Source organism: Micropterus dolomieu, linkage group LG19 (genome assembly GCF_021292245.1).
Source record: "Micropterus dolomieu isolate WLL.071019.BEF.003 ecotype Adirondacks linkage group LG19, ASM2129224v1, whole genome shotgun sequence".
In the NCBI taxonomy this organism is placed as follows: domain Eukaryota; kingdom Metazoa; phylum Chordata; class Actinopteri; order Centrarchiformes; family Centrarchidae; genus Micropterus; species Micropterus dolomieu.
In genome coordinates, this window is record NC_060168.1 from 9,358,697 (window position 1) to 9,376,617 (window position 17,921).

Consider the following 17,921-nt stretch of genomic DNA (forward strand, 5'->3'; position numbering starts at 1 on the left):
CCAGCTCTGTCTCTCTCCCACCTACAGGAGTCTTTGCGTGGTGAGCTAACGGCCATACACTACATGTCTGCATTTCTTTATGCATAATCACAACTTCAACATTTAAAACACAATTATAAATGTGATTAGTCAACTAACTATTGATTATCAAGACTAGGACAGTCTGGCTAGTTCAAAATAGGACAGGTCACCATAGACATAATTTTAAAGTCGAACTGAAGTGTACGTTTAAATCAAATCTTAGTTAATCTAAGTTCAAATCTTACATCTCCCAAATGAGAACAAGCCCAGTCACTGTCATTGGAGTTACTGTATTAATCACATTTGAATTTTATGACCTGTAATCTGGACTAATTGGATGGTGGTCCCAAAGTTGAGCAGCTTAATTTAACTGCAAAATGTTCTTGTCTAAAACTGCAATCTACAAAACAATCGGTCAATACTGGGTGTGAACTTTCTTCTTTTTACTGTTAGGGTTTAAAAATATCTTGTGTTTTTCTACATCTACTGTAAGCTGATATATCTCTCAATCAGTGATACACGAGAAAAGTGTCACTTTTCTTACTGAAGCACACAGACACACGGATAAATTAGAGGTCGTTTATTGTTCTCTCTGGACTGGTCCAGAGCAAGGCGAATGATATGCAGTAAAAAAGGCATTTGTCAGCCCAACAGTCATAATGAAGCATCAATCCACAGGCACTACGCGTGGAGGGTCAGTTTACCAGTGTTTGTGTAAATATAAGACCATACAGTCCCTCTCGTCTGAAACCGGCTTCTGTGTGGAGTGTGGAAAAATCTGCATGAGTCTATGTGAGCTGATGTACATGAAATAGTCACTTTTGTTCTGAAACGGCTTCCTGTAGTTGCTCCTCTGATGCAGAGGGCTCAGTAACTTCAGTTATTGTGTCATCTTCGTTTATGCAGACCAGTGGGACTTCTTCGTATGCTGGGGCCGGCGGAGTCTCCACGCTGTTTGTACTAGCCCCCGGGGAGTCATCGTGGTGGGAGGATACGTCTGCCGACGCAGCACCAGGCTGGGTTCCTCTCTCCACTGCCATGTCCCAGTCCTGGTCTGAAGGCTGAGGTAGACTGGCCATGAGTTCCTAAACACAAACACAACAGCAGACTTCAGGTTACAAATTTCTACAAATGTTGATGTTTCACTTCAAGCTTGACGTTCAAATGGCTCTTGTCAGTGTGTAAACATGACTGTGAATGTACCTGCTGTCTCTGCAGGTCATTATTCCTCACAGCACTGAGCAGGCTCTTCGTGAAGCTTGCAAGCTCCTGGTATTTGTGTTTTTGGTTCTCTAGCTCATGCTCTAAGAACTGCACTTCCTCGTGCTGAAACAGAAGAGGCAAAAAGTTCATTCAGAGTTTGAGATCTTTGTCAGTTACCATGCTTATTTTTAAATATTTACACCAATTTTCATTCTTGGCACTTCTGAAACAGTAGATGGACAAGCATGAATAATTCAGTTTGAAGAAAGGATTGTAATTGCAGCTTGCTCAATCTGTCATAAGCCCCTTTTACATAGCCTGTTCAAGGCACCACTGTTGCACCTTTCTGCCTCGCTGTACTGTATAAAACCTATGAACACGGCAGGAAGATAAGGTTGTTTGATTCAGTGTAAAAAAAAGAGCAAAGTCGACGTAATGATGGCATTATTGCGGATCTCTGTGTAAAAAGGGCTACAGTCTTGTGTTAGTGTCTTCACCTTGAATTCCAGCAGGCTCTGCATTTGCTCTAGGTCTGTAGCCACCAATTCACCATCATAATCATCATTTTCTTCTTCCTCGTCCTCATCAATTACTTCGATCTTCTGTTAAGAAAAACACAGAGATCAGACCAAGTTGTCATTCATATAAGAAAATTAAAAAAATTATTAAAAAAATAGATTAAGCATGACAGTCTTTTTGTGACTATTATCTGCTATGGATTTTCTTCTTTATGTTGTACTTTGTCATCCCCCCCCAAAAAAAACAAAAATACTCTACTCATTCTTATTTGTAGAAATCCGTGGCAGCTGTCTTTTCTCTACAATAATGCTGTAAGGATTATACATTTATATAAATTAGCTTATACTAAGCATGAAACACATGGTGTGATAAAGCACTATCATCCATGGTGATGATAATGATGACAGAATTACTAGAGGAACAATTTAAAAAGTGATTACACTTGATATATTACACTGAATGTAGCATTTGCTGGATTATTTGTTTAGCCTTTTATCATTTTAATCTGCCCTAGAGAACAATTAAAATGAACACAATTCTCTATTCTGAGATCACAATTATTTACCACAATTAATCAATAATCTAAGAGGAACAAAAAATAATGACTGCATTTATCCCTACAAAGAGGAGACATTACACTTGCAGTTTGTCTGTATGATAAAAATCTATTTGCCTCAAGCAAGTCTGACTAAACAGCAGCCTGCTTATCACAACATGCTAGAAACTAATGCTTGTGATTGGACATTATTATCTTTCAATAAAGGCCTTTTTCACAGCGGACATTTTGACTTACAGTAGGAAGAGCCCAGGTGTTACTAATAAAATTAACGATGCCGCTGTTCTATTCAAGTGTCTCTGGAGGCTGTGACAGTGAACCAGCATGCGCAATACCAGGACCCTGACACTAAAGCAGCAAAATGGAATACCTGTACTTTTACTACTGTGACACGTCAAAACTTATTAAACATCACATTACACAAATGTGCCACGTTGATATGTGATTAATGAAGTACAGCTGGTGTCGTTTTGTTGCTACAAACTAATGAACTTAAATGCTTAGGTAAAATGAATGATTAATTTTATCACATTTGGGTCTGAACGCCCATTCCAAAGTGGATATACATTAAATGAGGCTGTACTGCAACTTAAGAGAAATAATTAAGTACCACATTATTGGCCAGTGGAGCAGCAGCGGAGAAATCTGTTCCATCTACTGCGTCTCTGTGTTGTGAGTCGATGGTGCCATCTAGAAGCCAGAACATTGCATGAATGCTGAGATACACAGTCGACACAGAGGTAGGTGTTGGTGTGTGCATAGTATCGGCAGCCTAACCTTCAGACAGGCAGACAGACCCCCCGTCATTCAAGTCATCTCCGAGTTCAGGCGTTCTGAGCCGATCCTCGTCAGGACTGAGGCCCAACGGAGAATCGTTTCCTGGAGATGAGGTTGAGAACACAGCAGGCCCACCTTTAGGTGGAGGGATTTCAATACCCATCAGGCGGTACTTCCTCCGTCTGTTACTGATCCATGTCTGCCAATTGGAAAACACAAAAGACAACATTGTCACATATATGGGGGGAAAAATACTCGACTAAAAATCAAGTTTATCAATCAGTTTTTCAAAATAAAGTGTCCATGTGTTGAATGTAAAGGTGAAGTCAGGAAGAATAAGTTTCAATAATCACAGTGACCTGTTACCATATAGCCTCCCACCGATCAGTATTCGTGAAATACTAAATTAAATTAGTAGTAGTTGTTTAATTATTGCAATGATTTGAAGATCATCCTATAGTGGCATACTGCTTCCCTACGGAGCCAAAGATTTTTCTACCCTGCAATAAATATCCAAGTACGTGAGATGGCAGTAGGTCATGTGTTTGTCATGACAGAGAGACTATATTTAGTCCATCAGCATTCCTACCGTGGCCCTGATATATAACTGCGTGACTTTTACACAACTTTGAGTAAGTAAGTCAGAAAACTTCTGTGACCTAGAAATGTTTCTATTTCCTGTTTTCTTTCAGTGCACAAAAGTTCAGTCAAGTCAAAGTAATCTTATTTTCACTAAATGTCAAATACAAGTGGCCAGAGAATGTGAATAAGGCTCAATGCTTTCTCAACCTACAAAACATCTATGTAGTTTCAATGATACTGCAGACATTCTATACCAGGAGGGAACCAGTACTTTTCTAGATTTCGCTGTACTTTTTTAACACTGGGAATACACCTTCAAAACTAATTTTATAATCCTGTGGAGCTGGTTACCTTGACTATTTCAGTGTCTACATTGAGCTGGTTCGCTGCAGCAGTGATTTTTTCCCTGCAGACTGAGCCCAGGCTGGTCATGCCTCGGTCCCAGTAGCGCTTCAGCTGGACGAGATCCGCGTCACTGAACTGGGTCCGATCCTGCAGCTGAAAACACAAACTTCTGTTTAACTACAGAACATTCATGCTGATGGTAAGCAGAGCCTAGACTTTATAACCCATCATATCATTTTTAATTTTATATAATAACTTATTATAACTACACAGCAACCTTTAAATGTGTTTTTTTCCTATTTTACATGTTCAAAATCTGGCATTTAAAGTGACATAAAAGTACTTACTGTTCTCTTTCTGGAATTGCTGATAACCCAGGGGGCAGCAGACACACCAATTGAAGTCTGCACACAAAGACAGACATAGTCAGTTTGAGTCTTTCAATTCACTTTGAAGGAAAACGGCAACTGCACCTAGAACCTCTCCTACCTGTGAGCTGGATTCCCCTGTAAGTGAGGTCTGTGCTGTGAGGGAGTAGCTGCCTTGAAGGGTTGTGTTGCTGTGAAGCAGTGCGGGTCTGGAGCTAGCCACAGGGGGCGAGTGGCTTCCTCTCACCACAGACACCTCAGCACCGGTTGGGCTAGCTGACATCTGCTCCCTGTGGATGTGCGTGTGAGCGGCCATATTTGCCAACTCCTCTTCCCTTTGCCACTCATCCGCTTCATCTCCAGTTTCCATGGCAATGGAGAAGTTATGACTGGTGTCCAGAGGATAGGGCGCTGGCCTATGACTCTCCTGGCCTTTCTGGGAAGACACGGGACTCGGTCTGAGTCTGTCTCCCTCGCCTCTTTCTGACAAGGTGAAGACCTGCTGAATACGAGGTGTCTGTTCAGAGGGGCCAGAGTTTTGCACTGGTAGGGAGACCCGAGTCTTCTGTGGGGCAGGCGGCTGAGGTTGGGAGTTGAAGTGAGGTCTGGCGTGAAGCTGAGTCTGGGACTGTGAGGAAGAGGACCAAGGGCGAGTTTGCGCTGTACCGTACTGCCTAGTCCAACTGTGAGGTACTACCCCTGCTCCTGCACTTACCCCTGCTTCCCCAAGGGGTAAAGTTCCCTTCCTGACTGCAGTGTAGACTAAAGGCCCTGAGGCAGATGTGAGGGATGGGAAGTTCTGAGAGAGTGAGACCAGCTTGGAGTGGAGGGGTGAGGAGGTAGAGCAGCTCCTGCTCTGCAGGGCCTGGCTGATCAGAGATGAGGATGTGTGTGCAGAAAGCTCGGAGTCTGACTGAGATGGGGGGGCTGTAGGTCTTGATCGGGAGCGAGGGACGGAGTTGAGAGAGTAGATCCCGGTCAGTATGACGTCATTATTGTTGTTGTTGTTGTTGCTTCCGCTGCTGAGGGGAGAGGAAGAGGAAGGAGAGGAGGATGTTGACGAGAAAGAAGGGAAGGACGAGGATGGAGGGACAAGGTGCACACGGTTCTGGATGCTCCGCGCTGCAGCCATTTCAGCAGGTAGCAGTGCCCCCGCCGCCAGGCCGTGATTGGACAGAGCACCTCCGGCTAACGTGTGATTGGAGAGTAGTCCCCCAGCGAGTCCGTGACTGGATAAGGAATGAGGCACGCCTCCATTTTGATCTACCCTGGAGGCGAGCTTACGTCTTTTGTTGCCAACCCATGTCTGGGGGGGAAAAGAGCAAGGAGCTCAGTAACATCACTTAAAGAAGCATCCCGTAAAACACAAAAGGGACTAATTCAGCAAAGGGAGGATAATAATTCATGACTCTGCATTAGCTGAAGAACTCGCAGGGAAGAGACTAGACTCACCCTCTCAATTACTTGCCCCAGAATTACATGGGCATCCCTTATAAAAAAAACAAAACAGTGCAACACAAATCATGGTGAAGAGTTCTACCTCCTCCTCCTTGCTCTTTCTCACACACACACGCACACGCGCACACACACACACAAGCACATTTTACCCGGACCACGCTGAAGTCCAGTTTGGCCTCCTGAGCACATTGGAGTATTAGCTGGAAGCAAGCCTTGCTCTGATTGGTCATCCCATTATCATAGTAACGTTCCAGGATCCTCTGCTGTTCAGCCGTAAACACTGACCGCAGGTTCATCTGAGAGGCAACCACAAAGATAAAGAACCCCCAAAACTTTGCATTATGTAAGAATTCACTGCTAATCACAGCTCACTGACAGATTATGTTGGATGATTAGGTTAAAGAGATAAAGCACCTAGTGCAACTTTATCTTCTTGTGAAATTTCCTTTCTTGTTGCTCTTGCACAACAAGAGGGTGTTTGTAGCCAATTCAGTTCCATAAATCACAATATTGTTTTGCGTTATACATTAATTTAGCTAATACATCACCTACTGCACAGTTTTATCCCATGAAAATGTCACAGTCTCAAGATTACACCTGCAGCAGCACTGCCTGTATTTTGTTTTCAATTTGCCAGAACTCAAGCAATGTCATTTTATTCCGTCTCATACCGGAATACAATTCTTGATATACTCACAGCCTGCAGGCCACGTCTGTTTGGCCACGCATCCATTCTGCTACCGGACTGGAACGGGGCAGCCATGCAGATCACAGCGCAACCTGCATGTCTCTAGATTAGCGCAATTGTGATTGCACTCATCCTGCCTCAGTGTACCTGGCAGGCTGCTGGGTAATGTGGCTGAGGACAGAGCAAAGCAGGCAACGCTGTTTTTAAGAGCGTAAACTCAAACCACGCACTAATGAGCACACTTCTCTTCGAGGAATAACTTGCATAATGATATCTTTTCTGGATCAAGATTGAGAAATGCAACGATCAGTTTCACCATATTGTAGACAACCGTCAACACTCAGTCATATAATATATAACAACATTTTTGAAAAAGTTGACACTGTGAAGCTGTAAAATACACATGACGCTGTCAGTCAAAGTATAATAAGCTATGACAAGCCACTGTGTAACATCAATAACACTATCAATCAAGCTAATATATTGTCCCATGCGAGACATTGTTCTACTTATCAACTGAAAACCATGGAAATGTGTGCCTTTGCATTTCTCCTAGAGTTACAGTTAAACACTTTTTAATAACAAATTAGATCTATGATTATTGCGTATTATAAGCAAGGTCAAGTAAAATAATTCCAGCTCCAAACGATAATTGTTGGAGCTTTATAAAGAACAAGACAACACTTTCTTAAATTACTTGCTTTTTTGGATACAGCTAGCTTTTATCTTGTCGCACAAACAGTAATATCTGGGCTCCGGTGAGTGTGAATTTCTAATATGTCAAAGTTTCAAAGCAAATGTGCGACGTTTATTACGCGTTTGTACCTGTAAGGTTACACTGAGAGGGGACAGGGGAGAAGAGAAAAGTGCAGCAACCAGCCCGGTTAAAGTCATGACTCTTTGAGGGCTGAGAAACTCTGGGGAAGTTTGAATTTACAGTTGCGAGTGTTGTTATTATAAACACAGAAAATGTCACATACGGGGATGCTGTGCGACCAATAAGCATCCAGTAGGTTTTATTTTGGCACTGCGCATGGCTACAGTCAATATGGAAACATTACGCAGAGTATTACCGAACATATTGCGGGCACGTCAGATTTGCACGCCACCAGGGCAACAGCCTGGAGATTTAGAACACAACTGCAGCACAGGAAGCGCATGCCATAACTTTACGACTGCGAGCCAGACAGTAAACAAACCGGGTAAGCGCCGCATCTCCACAATGGCCATGCAGACTGCTTACGTTAGCTTGCAGGCCCGAGCGGCCATATCTGAGCCAGCCGACGTTAGCTAGCATTAGCATAGCTCTTCCAATGGATAGCTGCAGCTAAACTTTTCCTTCAAATCTGTGATTTCCCGACCCTTGCGTGGTCATTCTCACTGACCGTGGCTTCGAGCGGACACAAGCGAAAAAACCGTTAGGGCTCCCTGAAGCGAAAAAGTGAAATCACTTTCCTACTTACCATTTCTGATGTCAAAATCAGACGAACGCTCAAATTCAGCAGATTTCTACACCCGTCCCCTTTGCTAGACAATGAAATCAGAACCTCCGATCATCAATTCTAATCATGATTGTGACGTGTTTGCAGACAGGAACCAATGGGAGCTCAAGATCATCGCTGTGACATTCGGAAAGGGCTGAAAACTGAGCACCGTGGTCCCGCCCACCATTGACTTTGTTCAGCGGGCTGCTGGAAGAGGAGGTCACACACACACACACACACACACACACACACACACACAGAAGCAGCCGAAACTTTGGATAGGAAATGGTTTGTTTCTTCATCATCTGAATATGTCAGAGTATCCTTTGAAGTGTTTTTAGTTCAGTTTGCCAATAATGTAGTGTTGCCAACAGGAAATGTAGAAATGGACTGTTTCACTGCAGGCTACAAAAACATGTTACTGTTTAATCAGACCGCAAGTGTTGCGATTTATGATGCCAGGAAAAGTTTTCTATTATTTCAAAATGTTGTAGTTAGGTAAATCTTATAGATTCTAAACCTTGTACAGACTGCTTTGGTGATACCACATTTAACTATGGACATGCAAACAAGATGATGCAAACTGCAAATTTAATAAGACTTAGGCCTACTTTATATCCTAGTAATCAAATGCCCAAGATAGACCGTATTACAGATGTTTTAGTTAACTTAAAAATGAGTCTATTTCTAAACATCTCTTCATCCTAAAATAGGCTACACAGCACCTTCAGAAAGTGAGCCTGACTTAGATACTGTCTTATTACAGTCTAATAGCTTAGTAACATCCTTGCTGCAGTGTGGCTAACAATATATATATATCATGGAGAGAGACAGACAGAAAGACATGGAGCGTGTATGAAGAATCTGGCGACATCAACCATTAGGCAAATGGGCCAGTAAATGTTATCTCCTTCGAACCAGTACAAAACAAACTTTGCCCCATAAAAGGTATACCTTACCAAGAACATAAACACAACCAGTAACTGCTGTAAATTGTTATTTGAAGGACTTCTAAAGTCCCTTTTGTTACTTTGCAGGGCACACTTGTCTGTTCAGGACAAAGTTCAGGAGCTTCATGGCATTCTGCACTCAACAAACTCGCTTTCTTTTGTGTTCTGTGTAACAGAAATAAAGTCAGTTGACCTATAATCGCAGCGTTTTGTGATTTGTTCCTACTCTGTGTGTGTGTGTGTGTGTGTGTGTGTGTTTTAAGGGGTCACATGTTGAGTCTTTATAGTGTTATTTCCAGATGTAACTATTTATTTAATTAAGTGCACAGGCAAGTAGACAGACACCACTTGTAGTACATGTCTTCCGTGATAGCACGTTATGATCAGTAACTGTGTCGACTGTGATGATGCAGGTGATGACAATGGTGATGATGGTTGTTGTAACTGTACAGGTTGAATGGCCATTATAAAATGTGTTTTTTAAATTTATCTTCCCTTTTCTTTTCTTTTTTATTTTGCGGGAGTGACTTTCTTTCTTTCCTGCTAATTTTCCCATCTCCCTATGAGCCTGATTTGGGTGGAGGTGTGTGGAGCGTGTGCTTTAATCCATGACGTCACCTGTGTCCCAGGTGCGCAGCAGGGGGCGCTGTTCCTCACAGCTGAACCCATACACCGTGCAGCGGCGCCTAACAACTGGTGCTGATTTCCTCATCCACAGATTGAGAGCTTAAAAAACTTAAATCTTTCTTTTTGAATTTCCGTAATATTTCTATAGGTACTTTTAAGATGTCTGTGGGACTCAACATACCCTACTGCACTTAATATGATGCATTAAGGTGTTTTCCTATAGCCTATACAATAAATACATGAATGGTTGTTTAAGTTATTTTTGCATAAAGCCTTTGTTGCTCTGTCTGTATGTGCATGTGTATCTGTGTGTGTGTGTGTGTTGATGTGTGTAAGTGTAGGTATGTGTGAGTGTGTGTGTGAGAGGGGCGGGGGCAGGGGGATACAGAGAGAGTTCCTCCCTATATGGTGTGCGTTGCACCATTCCCTGGTCTCTATTATGAGTGGTGGCCCTTGTGATGCTGCAGCGAGGCGGGCGGGAGGCAAAGAGGAGAGGGGAGGGGTCGCTCCATCCCCTCGCGCCCACCGAATCCACTTCTCACAGCGCGCGGGCTGCTGGCGGGAAGGCACGAGAAAGAGAAGAGAGAGAGTGAGAGAAAGAAAGGAGGGAGGGAGGGAAAGGAGAGATCGTGTGTGTGTGTGTGTGTGTGTGTGTGTTTTGTGTGTGCGCGCGTGTCTCTGTGTGCACGTGGATTGCACCACCGCATCCCGTTCACCGTTTCTGCAGGCGGCCATGCTCCGATGGAGAGAATAGAACTGACAACAATTTATTTTTCCTTAGATTTATCCACCGCCGTGTCATTCCAGATGTGACTGACAAGTCGTTTTATGTCGCCTGCATTGAGTCCTGTGCCGTTCACCTCGGAGAGACTGTGACACCATGGCTTTGGTTATGGAACCTATAAGTAAATGGACACCAAAGCAAGTGCTGGACTGGATGAAAGGTAATTTTGGATCACCTTCATTGCACCAGGCTGATAATGTGGTTAGGCTGAGGATGATGATGACAGCGGTGGTGATGGTGAGCAGCAGAGGGCCACACTGTGTGCATGTGTGTTCTCCGTATCCGAACCTGCAAGCTTGTGTGTGCGTTTTTAGCCACTGTAACTGACTACTGTGAGACTGATTAAAGTCACTAAAGTAGGGTGAATGCGTTTGAGCCGGTGCAGAAATGGATATCCCCAAGAAGCAGGGAGTGGAGGCTCAGCATTCTGTCATCTCGCTTGCTTGAGAGCGCAAGTCAAAGCCTATAGGCTGCTGCTGACTCCATCAGCAGCAGCAGCAGCAGCATAGCTCTCATCAATGAATGTGGAAGATATGTCATCTGCGCTTTCACTCACTGGCACATGCTCTAAGACCATATTAGCACACGCTGTGTGTGTTTGTGTCTACGTGCATGTGCGCGTGAGTATATGATTAATGTAGTGAGCTGCATGTACCCCCCCCTCCCCACCCCTCATCCCCAATGCCAGTCAGTTTCAGCACCCTGGACAGCGCATTGCCGCCTGCCATATAAGGCACCGATCACACACGCTTTTTTTGTTCCTGGCTTCGCTTGCGCGAGATATGCCCCTTCAAACAGACAGTATGAATGAGTAATCACTAATCATGCCTGTGTGAATGTGTGTGTGTGTGTGTGTGTGTGTGGTAGGAGCTATTCTCACACACTCTGGTCAGCTACAGAGCTGTGAGAGAAACTGTGGGCCTACTGACAGACAATGGAAATGGGGAGGGAGGGTGTCTGCAATACCTTACTTAAGAGAATGACCTAATCACCATCATGTGATGACTTAAAGTCACAATGGAATGTTCCTATACATGCTTATGATTGTGTGTCTGCATTAATTACACATAGATAGATAGATAGATAGATAGATAGATAGATAGATAGATAGATAGATTGATTGATTGATAGATAGATAGATAGATAGATAGTGTCATCAGCTAATCTATGCATTTCCTAAAACTGGAAGTGTATTTCAAGACTGTAGAGTTCCTTTTCATTATGGCAAAGCACTATTGTGTGAGATTAGAAGACAAGGTGGACTTGGTGAGGGAGCATTTGGGATGCGTTACGTTGAGTGATTACAGTGATGTTCCTGCTTTTATAATTGCTCCCCTCAGCCACAGTAAACAGCCAGTGGAGTTACAGCTTCAACCTCTTATCCAGTGGAGTGTTTCACCTGGAAAGCTGTGCTCCTGCACCGATCATTAAAACAGGCTGAATTGAAATTTGATTGGAGATGAGATTAGTAACAGGCCAAATGTGGTTAGAGTTGTACAACACGGAAAACACTCTGAAAATGTTGGTTTTGGTTCAATGTTTTTGATGCCACACACACACACACACACAATATAACTGACTTATCGGGATTTGCAAACGTAGGCAAGCAAGACAGATAGAAGTGATCAGAGCTTTTAAGGAGAGAACTTGCCATGACAGAAACAAGTGTGGAGTTAATTACACTTTCCTGTTTAAAAACATGCTACCAGTTTGGAGCCTATGAGTTAAGTTAAGTCAGACCCAAGAAACCATGTGTTAAAATAAAACCTTGCATGTGGCAGTGATTCCACCCAAAGAAAACCAATGATTTCCCCTTCTCTCATAGGCTCCAAGAGTGTTAGGTGTGAGCATTAAGAAAGTGATTTAAAACTATGAGCTGAATCTGATGAAGCAGAATGATTACATTTAATTGTTGGTGACACTCGCTATTATTTGTAGGTCTCAAATAATCTAATACACTGAGCCAACCTTTTAGGTTTGTAAAGTAAAGACAAAGAAAACTGAACAGTGACTGTCGCTTGAAACTCTTGAAGTAATGTTGTTTCTCTGTCTTGTTATTGCTCCACTCTTGGCCTCCTCATGTGCGTTCTTTGAAACAGTCTCCTGGCCTCTTCCACATGAAGAGCTGGGACTCAGAGATCCATTTTCATACGCATTCGCCAACATCTCCCAGTGTTGTCCCTGCTCCTGTGAAGCCCCCTCCTTCTTCCTTTGGGGCTTCGAACACAGACCCTCAGTGGCAGGCTTATGCTCAGATCTTATTTTCTTATGAATAAAGTAAAAGGCGAAAGGCTAGTATTAATCTGTATGCTTACAGGGGCTTTGATTTGGCCTCTTTTTCTGGAAGCTCTTCATCTCTCTCACACTGATCTGTCCAGTCTTGTGCCATTTCTAGGGAGCAGCGACATTGAGACCTGTAGTACTGTAGTCAAAAAGTATTTTTAATGTACACAGATATAAGACACATAGGTGCTAATAGCAAACATTTGTCCTCACCTACATCTTTGAGACAAATTGCTTTTCACATTATTTCTCATTTCTGGATGGTGGGGGCATCATTGGCTTTTCTGTCTGTGGACAACAGCTAATTGTAGCTACGTAACTAACCATTATCTGAATTGTGTGTACTAATTTTGTTATTATTATTATTATTGGAGACATTTAGTGCTGGACAGCACCATTAGAGAGATGACAGAAAATGGCGAAGTTACATGCAACAAAGGTCCCCAGCAAGACCTGAACAGGGGATGCCGCGGCCCATGGCCAGCATCCTGATCCCCAAGCCATGGGGGCGCCCCTGAACTACGTGCACTAACCACAAAACTCTCAAAATATCATCAATATTACATATAGAAATTTAAATATTTTCAAGATTATACTGCTTCATTGAAATAAAGTTTTTCAAATCTTCCCTAAAATGTTAATTCTTGATGATCATAAATGACACATTTGTTTGAAAAGACACAATTTGTTGCATGATCATTTTTTAATCGATAAAAAGTCCTTCAACAGGCCAAAAATCTTACGACTTTCTTGTTTTTAATTTGATCAACAATTCAAAATGAAAGGCATCTGAAACATTCCTTTATGTGTTTTTTATTTATTATTAATTAAGTTTTTAGTATTGTTTTTTTATTAAACCAATAGTATTTCTTTACTAATGCTGGTACATTAGCTTTAGCTGGTTGAAGCTGACTTTAGCTACTTTTTGTACTACTGGGTAGAGTAATCTATAAAATTATATTTTATAAAATAGTAAAATTTATTGCAGTTAAAGTATTAGTCTGCAAAGCAACTAGTAAGTATAGCTGTCAGACAAATGTTCTGGAATAAAAACGGCAACATTTCCCTCTGAAATGTAGTGGAGTAGAAACACAAAATGCTATTACTTAGGTTAAGTACAAGTACCTCAAAATTGTACTCAAGTACATGACTTAAATGTACTTATTTTCCACCAGTGGATTTTGTAAATTATGTTTTTCTTCATACTGATCTTACCACCTTTGAAATAGCTACATTTGCATTTAGGCTGGCCTTGTGAGATCATCAACTTGGAGTTGGACAGTTTGAATGATAAAGATAGGATCAGGTTTCGTGACTTTCATCAGAGGAAAAAATTTTCGGACTCAGCTTTTTAGGAATCCATCCTTACCCAGCACAGAGAAAGCGGTAAAATTACAAGCTTTATCCAGGTCTTGTGAATAGCAGCTCCTTTTCCTCCTGTCATATGAGAGAGACAGAGAGACGGGATTCTCTGCAATCCTATCAAGAAAACCTGACACAGCTAGCCACCAAGCCAAGCAGCCTATACTGTAGCTTTAGAGGGACTGCTCCAGCAGCAGAACACTGGTGAGGCTCGCAGAAAGATGACTCATCAGCGTTTGTTTTGATTTGAACACCCACACCGGAGGAGTTTCCTCTATGTATGTGTGTGTGTGTGAGGGTATGTATCTGCTAGGGTGTGTGCAGACGCAATTGATGTGTAAAGTATGACGCATATGTGGATCTGTGCTTTAACAGTTATGGCACCAAAGAAAAATAGACTTCATCTCAGCTCTCGCTGCTGTGTATTCTCATAAGATCACCCTGTGCTTTCAGGCGCATGGTATTGGCAGCCTGCTGATGCATACAGTGACAGGAAAATGAATAAGGCAGGTCACTTTTCCTGTAGTAATCTCTCTTGTTCCTCTTTGCGTCTTAATGTATCGGCACACAAAATCTTAAAAGAAAGGTCATGTTTGACATTTCAGTCAGTGCAAGGGACTGAATGAATGACTGAGATCTCAACTTATTATCTGTAGAACATTTTAACATATAAATGCGCAGCAGTGGTACGGCATGGAAAATGAGACCTGATGTTACTGCATGAAATGCTTTGTTCCTCTGTTGAAAGAATCCTCTGGAGGTTATTTGGTTGTTTGGGTGTCCTTGAGTGTCGAGAACTATGTTCACTACCGATCCATACTGTGTCCCCCGATTTAGTCTCCTGCTGACATGGTAAAGAAGTCTGCTGGAAAACACACTTCCCCTGGCTCTGTGTACTTGTTGTAGTTTCAGCTGCATTAAAGATTAAACTGCGTGCCTTATTGTGAGGAAACACACACACGCTCACATTTACACACAGAGGAATCCTCTTCTTAAAACACAAACAAAATATGCAGAGATGCATGCTGCATATGGATGCCCACAGATATATGTGCACTCAAAGGAATGCACATGTTCGCTGAAATATATGGTATGCACGTATGTGCACACTGACACACATGCATAGACACACAAACTCTGGAGCAGCAGCATTAAGTGGGGCATCGGTAGTCATGGAAACCAGATCTGATCGTGTTGGAGTCACAGCACATGTCATAAGATGGGGAACCATGCACACACACAGATGCCCGATCTACATCCTCTCACAAACATTTAGAGACATAATGAGGCACATATGCATGTGGCACTTGCACACACACGCGCACACACACACACACACACACAAAGCTTTCACTCCTGTGTTATGGCCCTGAGCAGAGAGAGAGAGAGAGAGAGAGAGTGAGAGAAAGCAGGGACATGGATTCAGTATTGGGGTGGCACGAAGCAAAATGAAAGAAAGGCTGAAGAGGCTAAGATGGGGAAGGAAATGAGGGAGTGTGCAAGGGGAAGGGTGGGCATGACAGAGAAAGATGGGGAAAGCACAGAGGGGAAAGGCAGAGCGGTGCATAGAATCGGAGATGCAGTGGGCATCATATCAAAGCACCCACTCTATCCGGGCTCTTGGACAGAGGGGCCTGTGTGTGTGTGTGTGTGTGTGGGTGTGAGTGGATGTTCTTATGTGTTTTACTCGGTTGATTTTGCACCTGTTGTTCCGGGGGGCTGCAGTTTTACGACCACATATATTAACTTCAAATAAAGTTTCCCAGCCTTGGGGATCAGAACCCCACATGGGATTGCATGATATACAGACTGGGCCACTGGAGATATATAGATTTAGCATAAATTGTGTTAAAAACCACATGACCACTAAACTGCTGGGTTTACAAGCCAGCACATGTTGAGAAACCCTGACTTAAGATAGATTACAAACTAGATTTAGAATTTCAGCTTTTATCCTTTTATAGTGGCCAGGATGTCTATATGGAGTTAACAGTTTATTTTAGCTTAGCTTTCAGCACTCTATTACTGCAAAGCTTTAGGTTTGTCTGCTTCAGCACATTATCAGTTTTAAGGTATTATGACTCTTGAGTCATTTGTTTTGGTCTTTAAGAGAGTTTATACTTCATGTTATAGCACAAATATTGAATTATTCTCAATATTCAGCAACCGAGCAATAATAATAAGAAAAACAGGAAGAACCAAGATTTCAAGATAACACAGAAGATTCATTGAGGAAGGTTGAGATTGTTCAGATTATTGGCTCACTGAACATGAACAATGAAACTGCACACAGCCAAATAAACATGTTTGTCTAAACCTGCATTTACACATTTTGGACACTTGTGCATCAAGCTCCTACAGTTACTGTGCTCGGGCCAACATAATTGGCATATTATACTAACTTTAGAACATTGGTATGGCAATCATCAGCAAATGTTTTTGTAGACATCCAGCAGACACAGAGCAACATTAGCCTTTAATAGCCTTAGACGGGTCACGGTGAGAACATTTTTTAAGACTACTTTTGCATTCGGTCGTAGAATGTTTTGCGTTACCTCACAATATTTTGTGTTCTCTCGAAATACTTTTCTTCTTCCATTGCTTCTGAGCCATAGCTGTCTATTTCCGCTCAGCTGCTCCCAGCGCCCCAGTATGGATCAGCTCATTGAATTTTACTTTGAACTGGGCATAACCTATTTTGACATTTTGCCACTGCTCAATAGGCATGGTTATGTAATTAGTGGATTAAACTTAAACAGTGCTTGAAGTGGGCCGGTACTCGTTGTTACATTTTACTTTTTTGCGTACCGTGACTTTTTTCTTGCGCACCGGCACTTCTGACAAGACCCATCTCTCTCTAGTCTGTCTTGCTAACCTAGCTGAGCAGTGGATCTCTTGGTCTGTCTCTTGCTTGCAAGCCACTTCCAGCGCTGTGTTCTGTGATATAGTGCCCGACAAAAGTGAGAGTGAAAAACAACTATCTATGTTTATAAAAATGTGTTCACATGCGCATGCACAAAATGAAATCCAAGATTTTCAGCAGCAAGCTCTCTGGGGGGCCAGTCCCGACTCATTTTCAGTGTCATTTAAAACAAGACAATGATTATCTAGCCTCTCAGGCAAGGTTACAACACTGGACAAATACAAGATGGAAAGATATGGACTCCTGATTAAATACGGAATATAAAATGTTGAATTTTAATAATAGTAGGCCACAGTTACTGTACTCAGGACAACTGCACATATATCAACTTTCACGGTATCAAGTATCAAGGTGGTTTATTTATCATTCTGGAAGTAATATGAAATAGATTAGGTGACATAATGAGCAGTGCATTCTGAAAAGATCAAAATATGATCACATAATGTAGGTACATTATAGCCTACAACACAAAGTTGTACAACGAAATGAAAGTTTGTCGTTCCTTCATGCTACACAGATAGTACTTAACAGATAATAAAATGTATATTAGAAAAGGGGAACATATAAAATAAATAAAATAGAACAATAGGCCTAGATACAGTTATTTATATACACATGTATACACCAAGGGAATAGCTCATGCTGCAGTGCATTTTTTTGCCTCTGGGAGAATGTAAACAGCAGCACCAGCACAGTGATGATAATATGGTTTTCACATAAAAAGTCTGACATTTGGGAAACAGTGTCCATCCACTTTGACTGCGTTTGAGCACTAAACATCATCGACGTAAACGCAGAGTCTGCCTCCTATCATGTTGCCGGAGTCCAGTGCTCTGACCGCTCAGAACACGGTGCTCCCGGCAAGTGCTGCATCCGGGATATTGATGCAGCAGGTCTCTGTAAAGATGTGGGCACAACAATCTCTGATTTCCTGCTGCTTGGCAGCCTGAGTCCCAATACCCAGGAGTGGCCTTAAGTCTAAGCTGGGCCA

General features: G+C 42.4%; 1 protein-coding gene and 1 long non-coding RNA gene across 3 annotated transcripts; one reads left to right on the forward strand and one right to left on the reverse strand.

The window, feature by feature from the left end:
- Window positions 1–586: 586 nt before the first annotated feature.
- Window positions 587–8,141, reverse strand: hdx (highly divergent homeobox). 2 transcript variants are annotated; one of them, XM_046031195.1, is made up of 11 exons: window positions 7,981–8,141; window positions 6,527–6,688; window positions 5,979–6,161; window positions 4,493–5,677; window positions 4,351–4,407; window positions 4,010–4,156; window positions 3,077–3,275; window positions 2,910–2,989; window positions 1,722–1,826; window positions 1,225–1,347; window positions 587–1,106 (listed from the first exon to the last, which is right to left on the reverse strand). In XM_046031195.1, exons 2-11 carry the CDS (start codon window positions 6,590–6,592, stop codon window positions 837–839), a joined length of 2,415 nt encoding a protein of 804 aa, XP_045887151.1. In that variant the 5' UTR covers window positions 6,593–6,688; window positions 7,981–8,141; the 3' UTR covers window positions 587–836. The 2 variants fall into 2 exon arrangements, with proteins under 2 accessions (XP_045887151.1, XP_045887152.1); XM_046031196.1 differs by having other exon boundaries at window positions 5,979–6,125; window positions 7,981–8,140.
- On the forward strand, window positions 7,552–9,150 carry LOC123958026. Its single transcript, XR_006821984.1, has 2 exons — window positions 7,552–7,719; window positions 8,107–9,150. It is a non-coding gene; the product is annotated as an uncharacterized LOC123958026 (long non-coding RNA).
- Window positions 9,151–17,921: the final 8,771 nt, after the last annotated feature.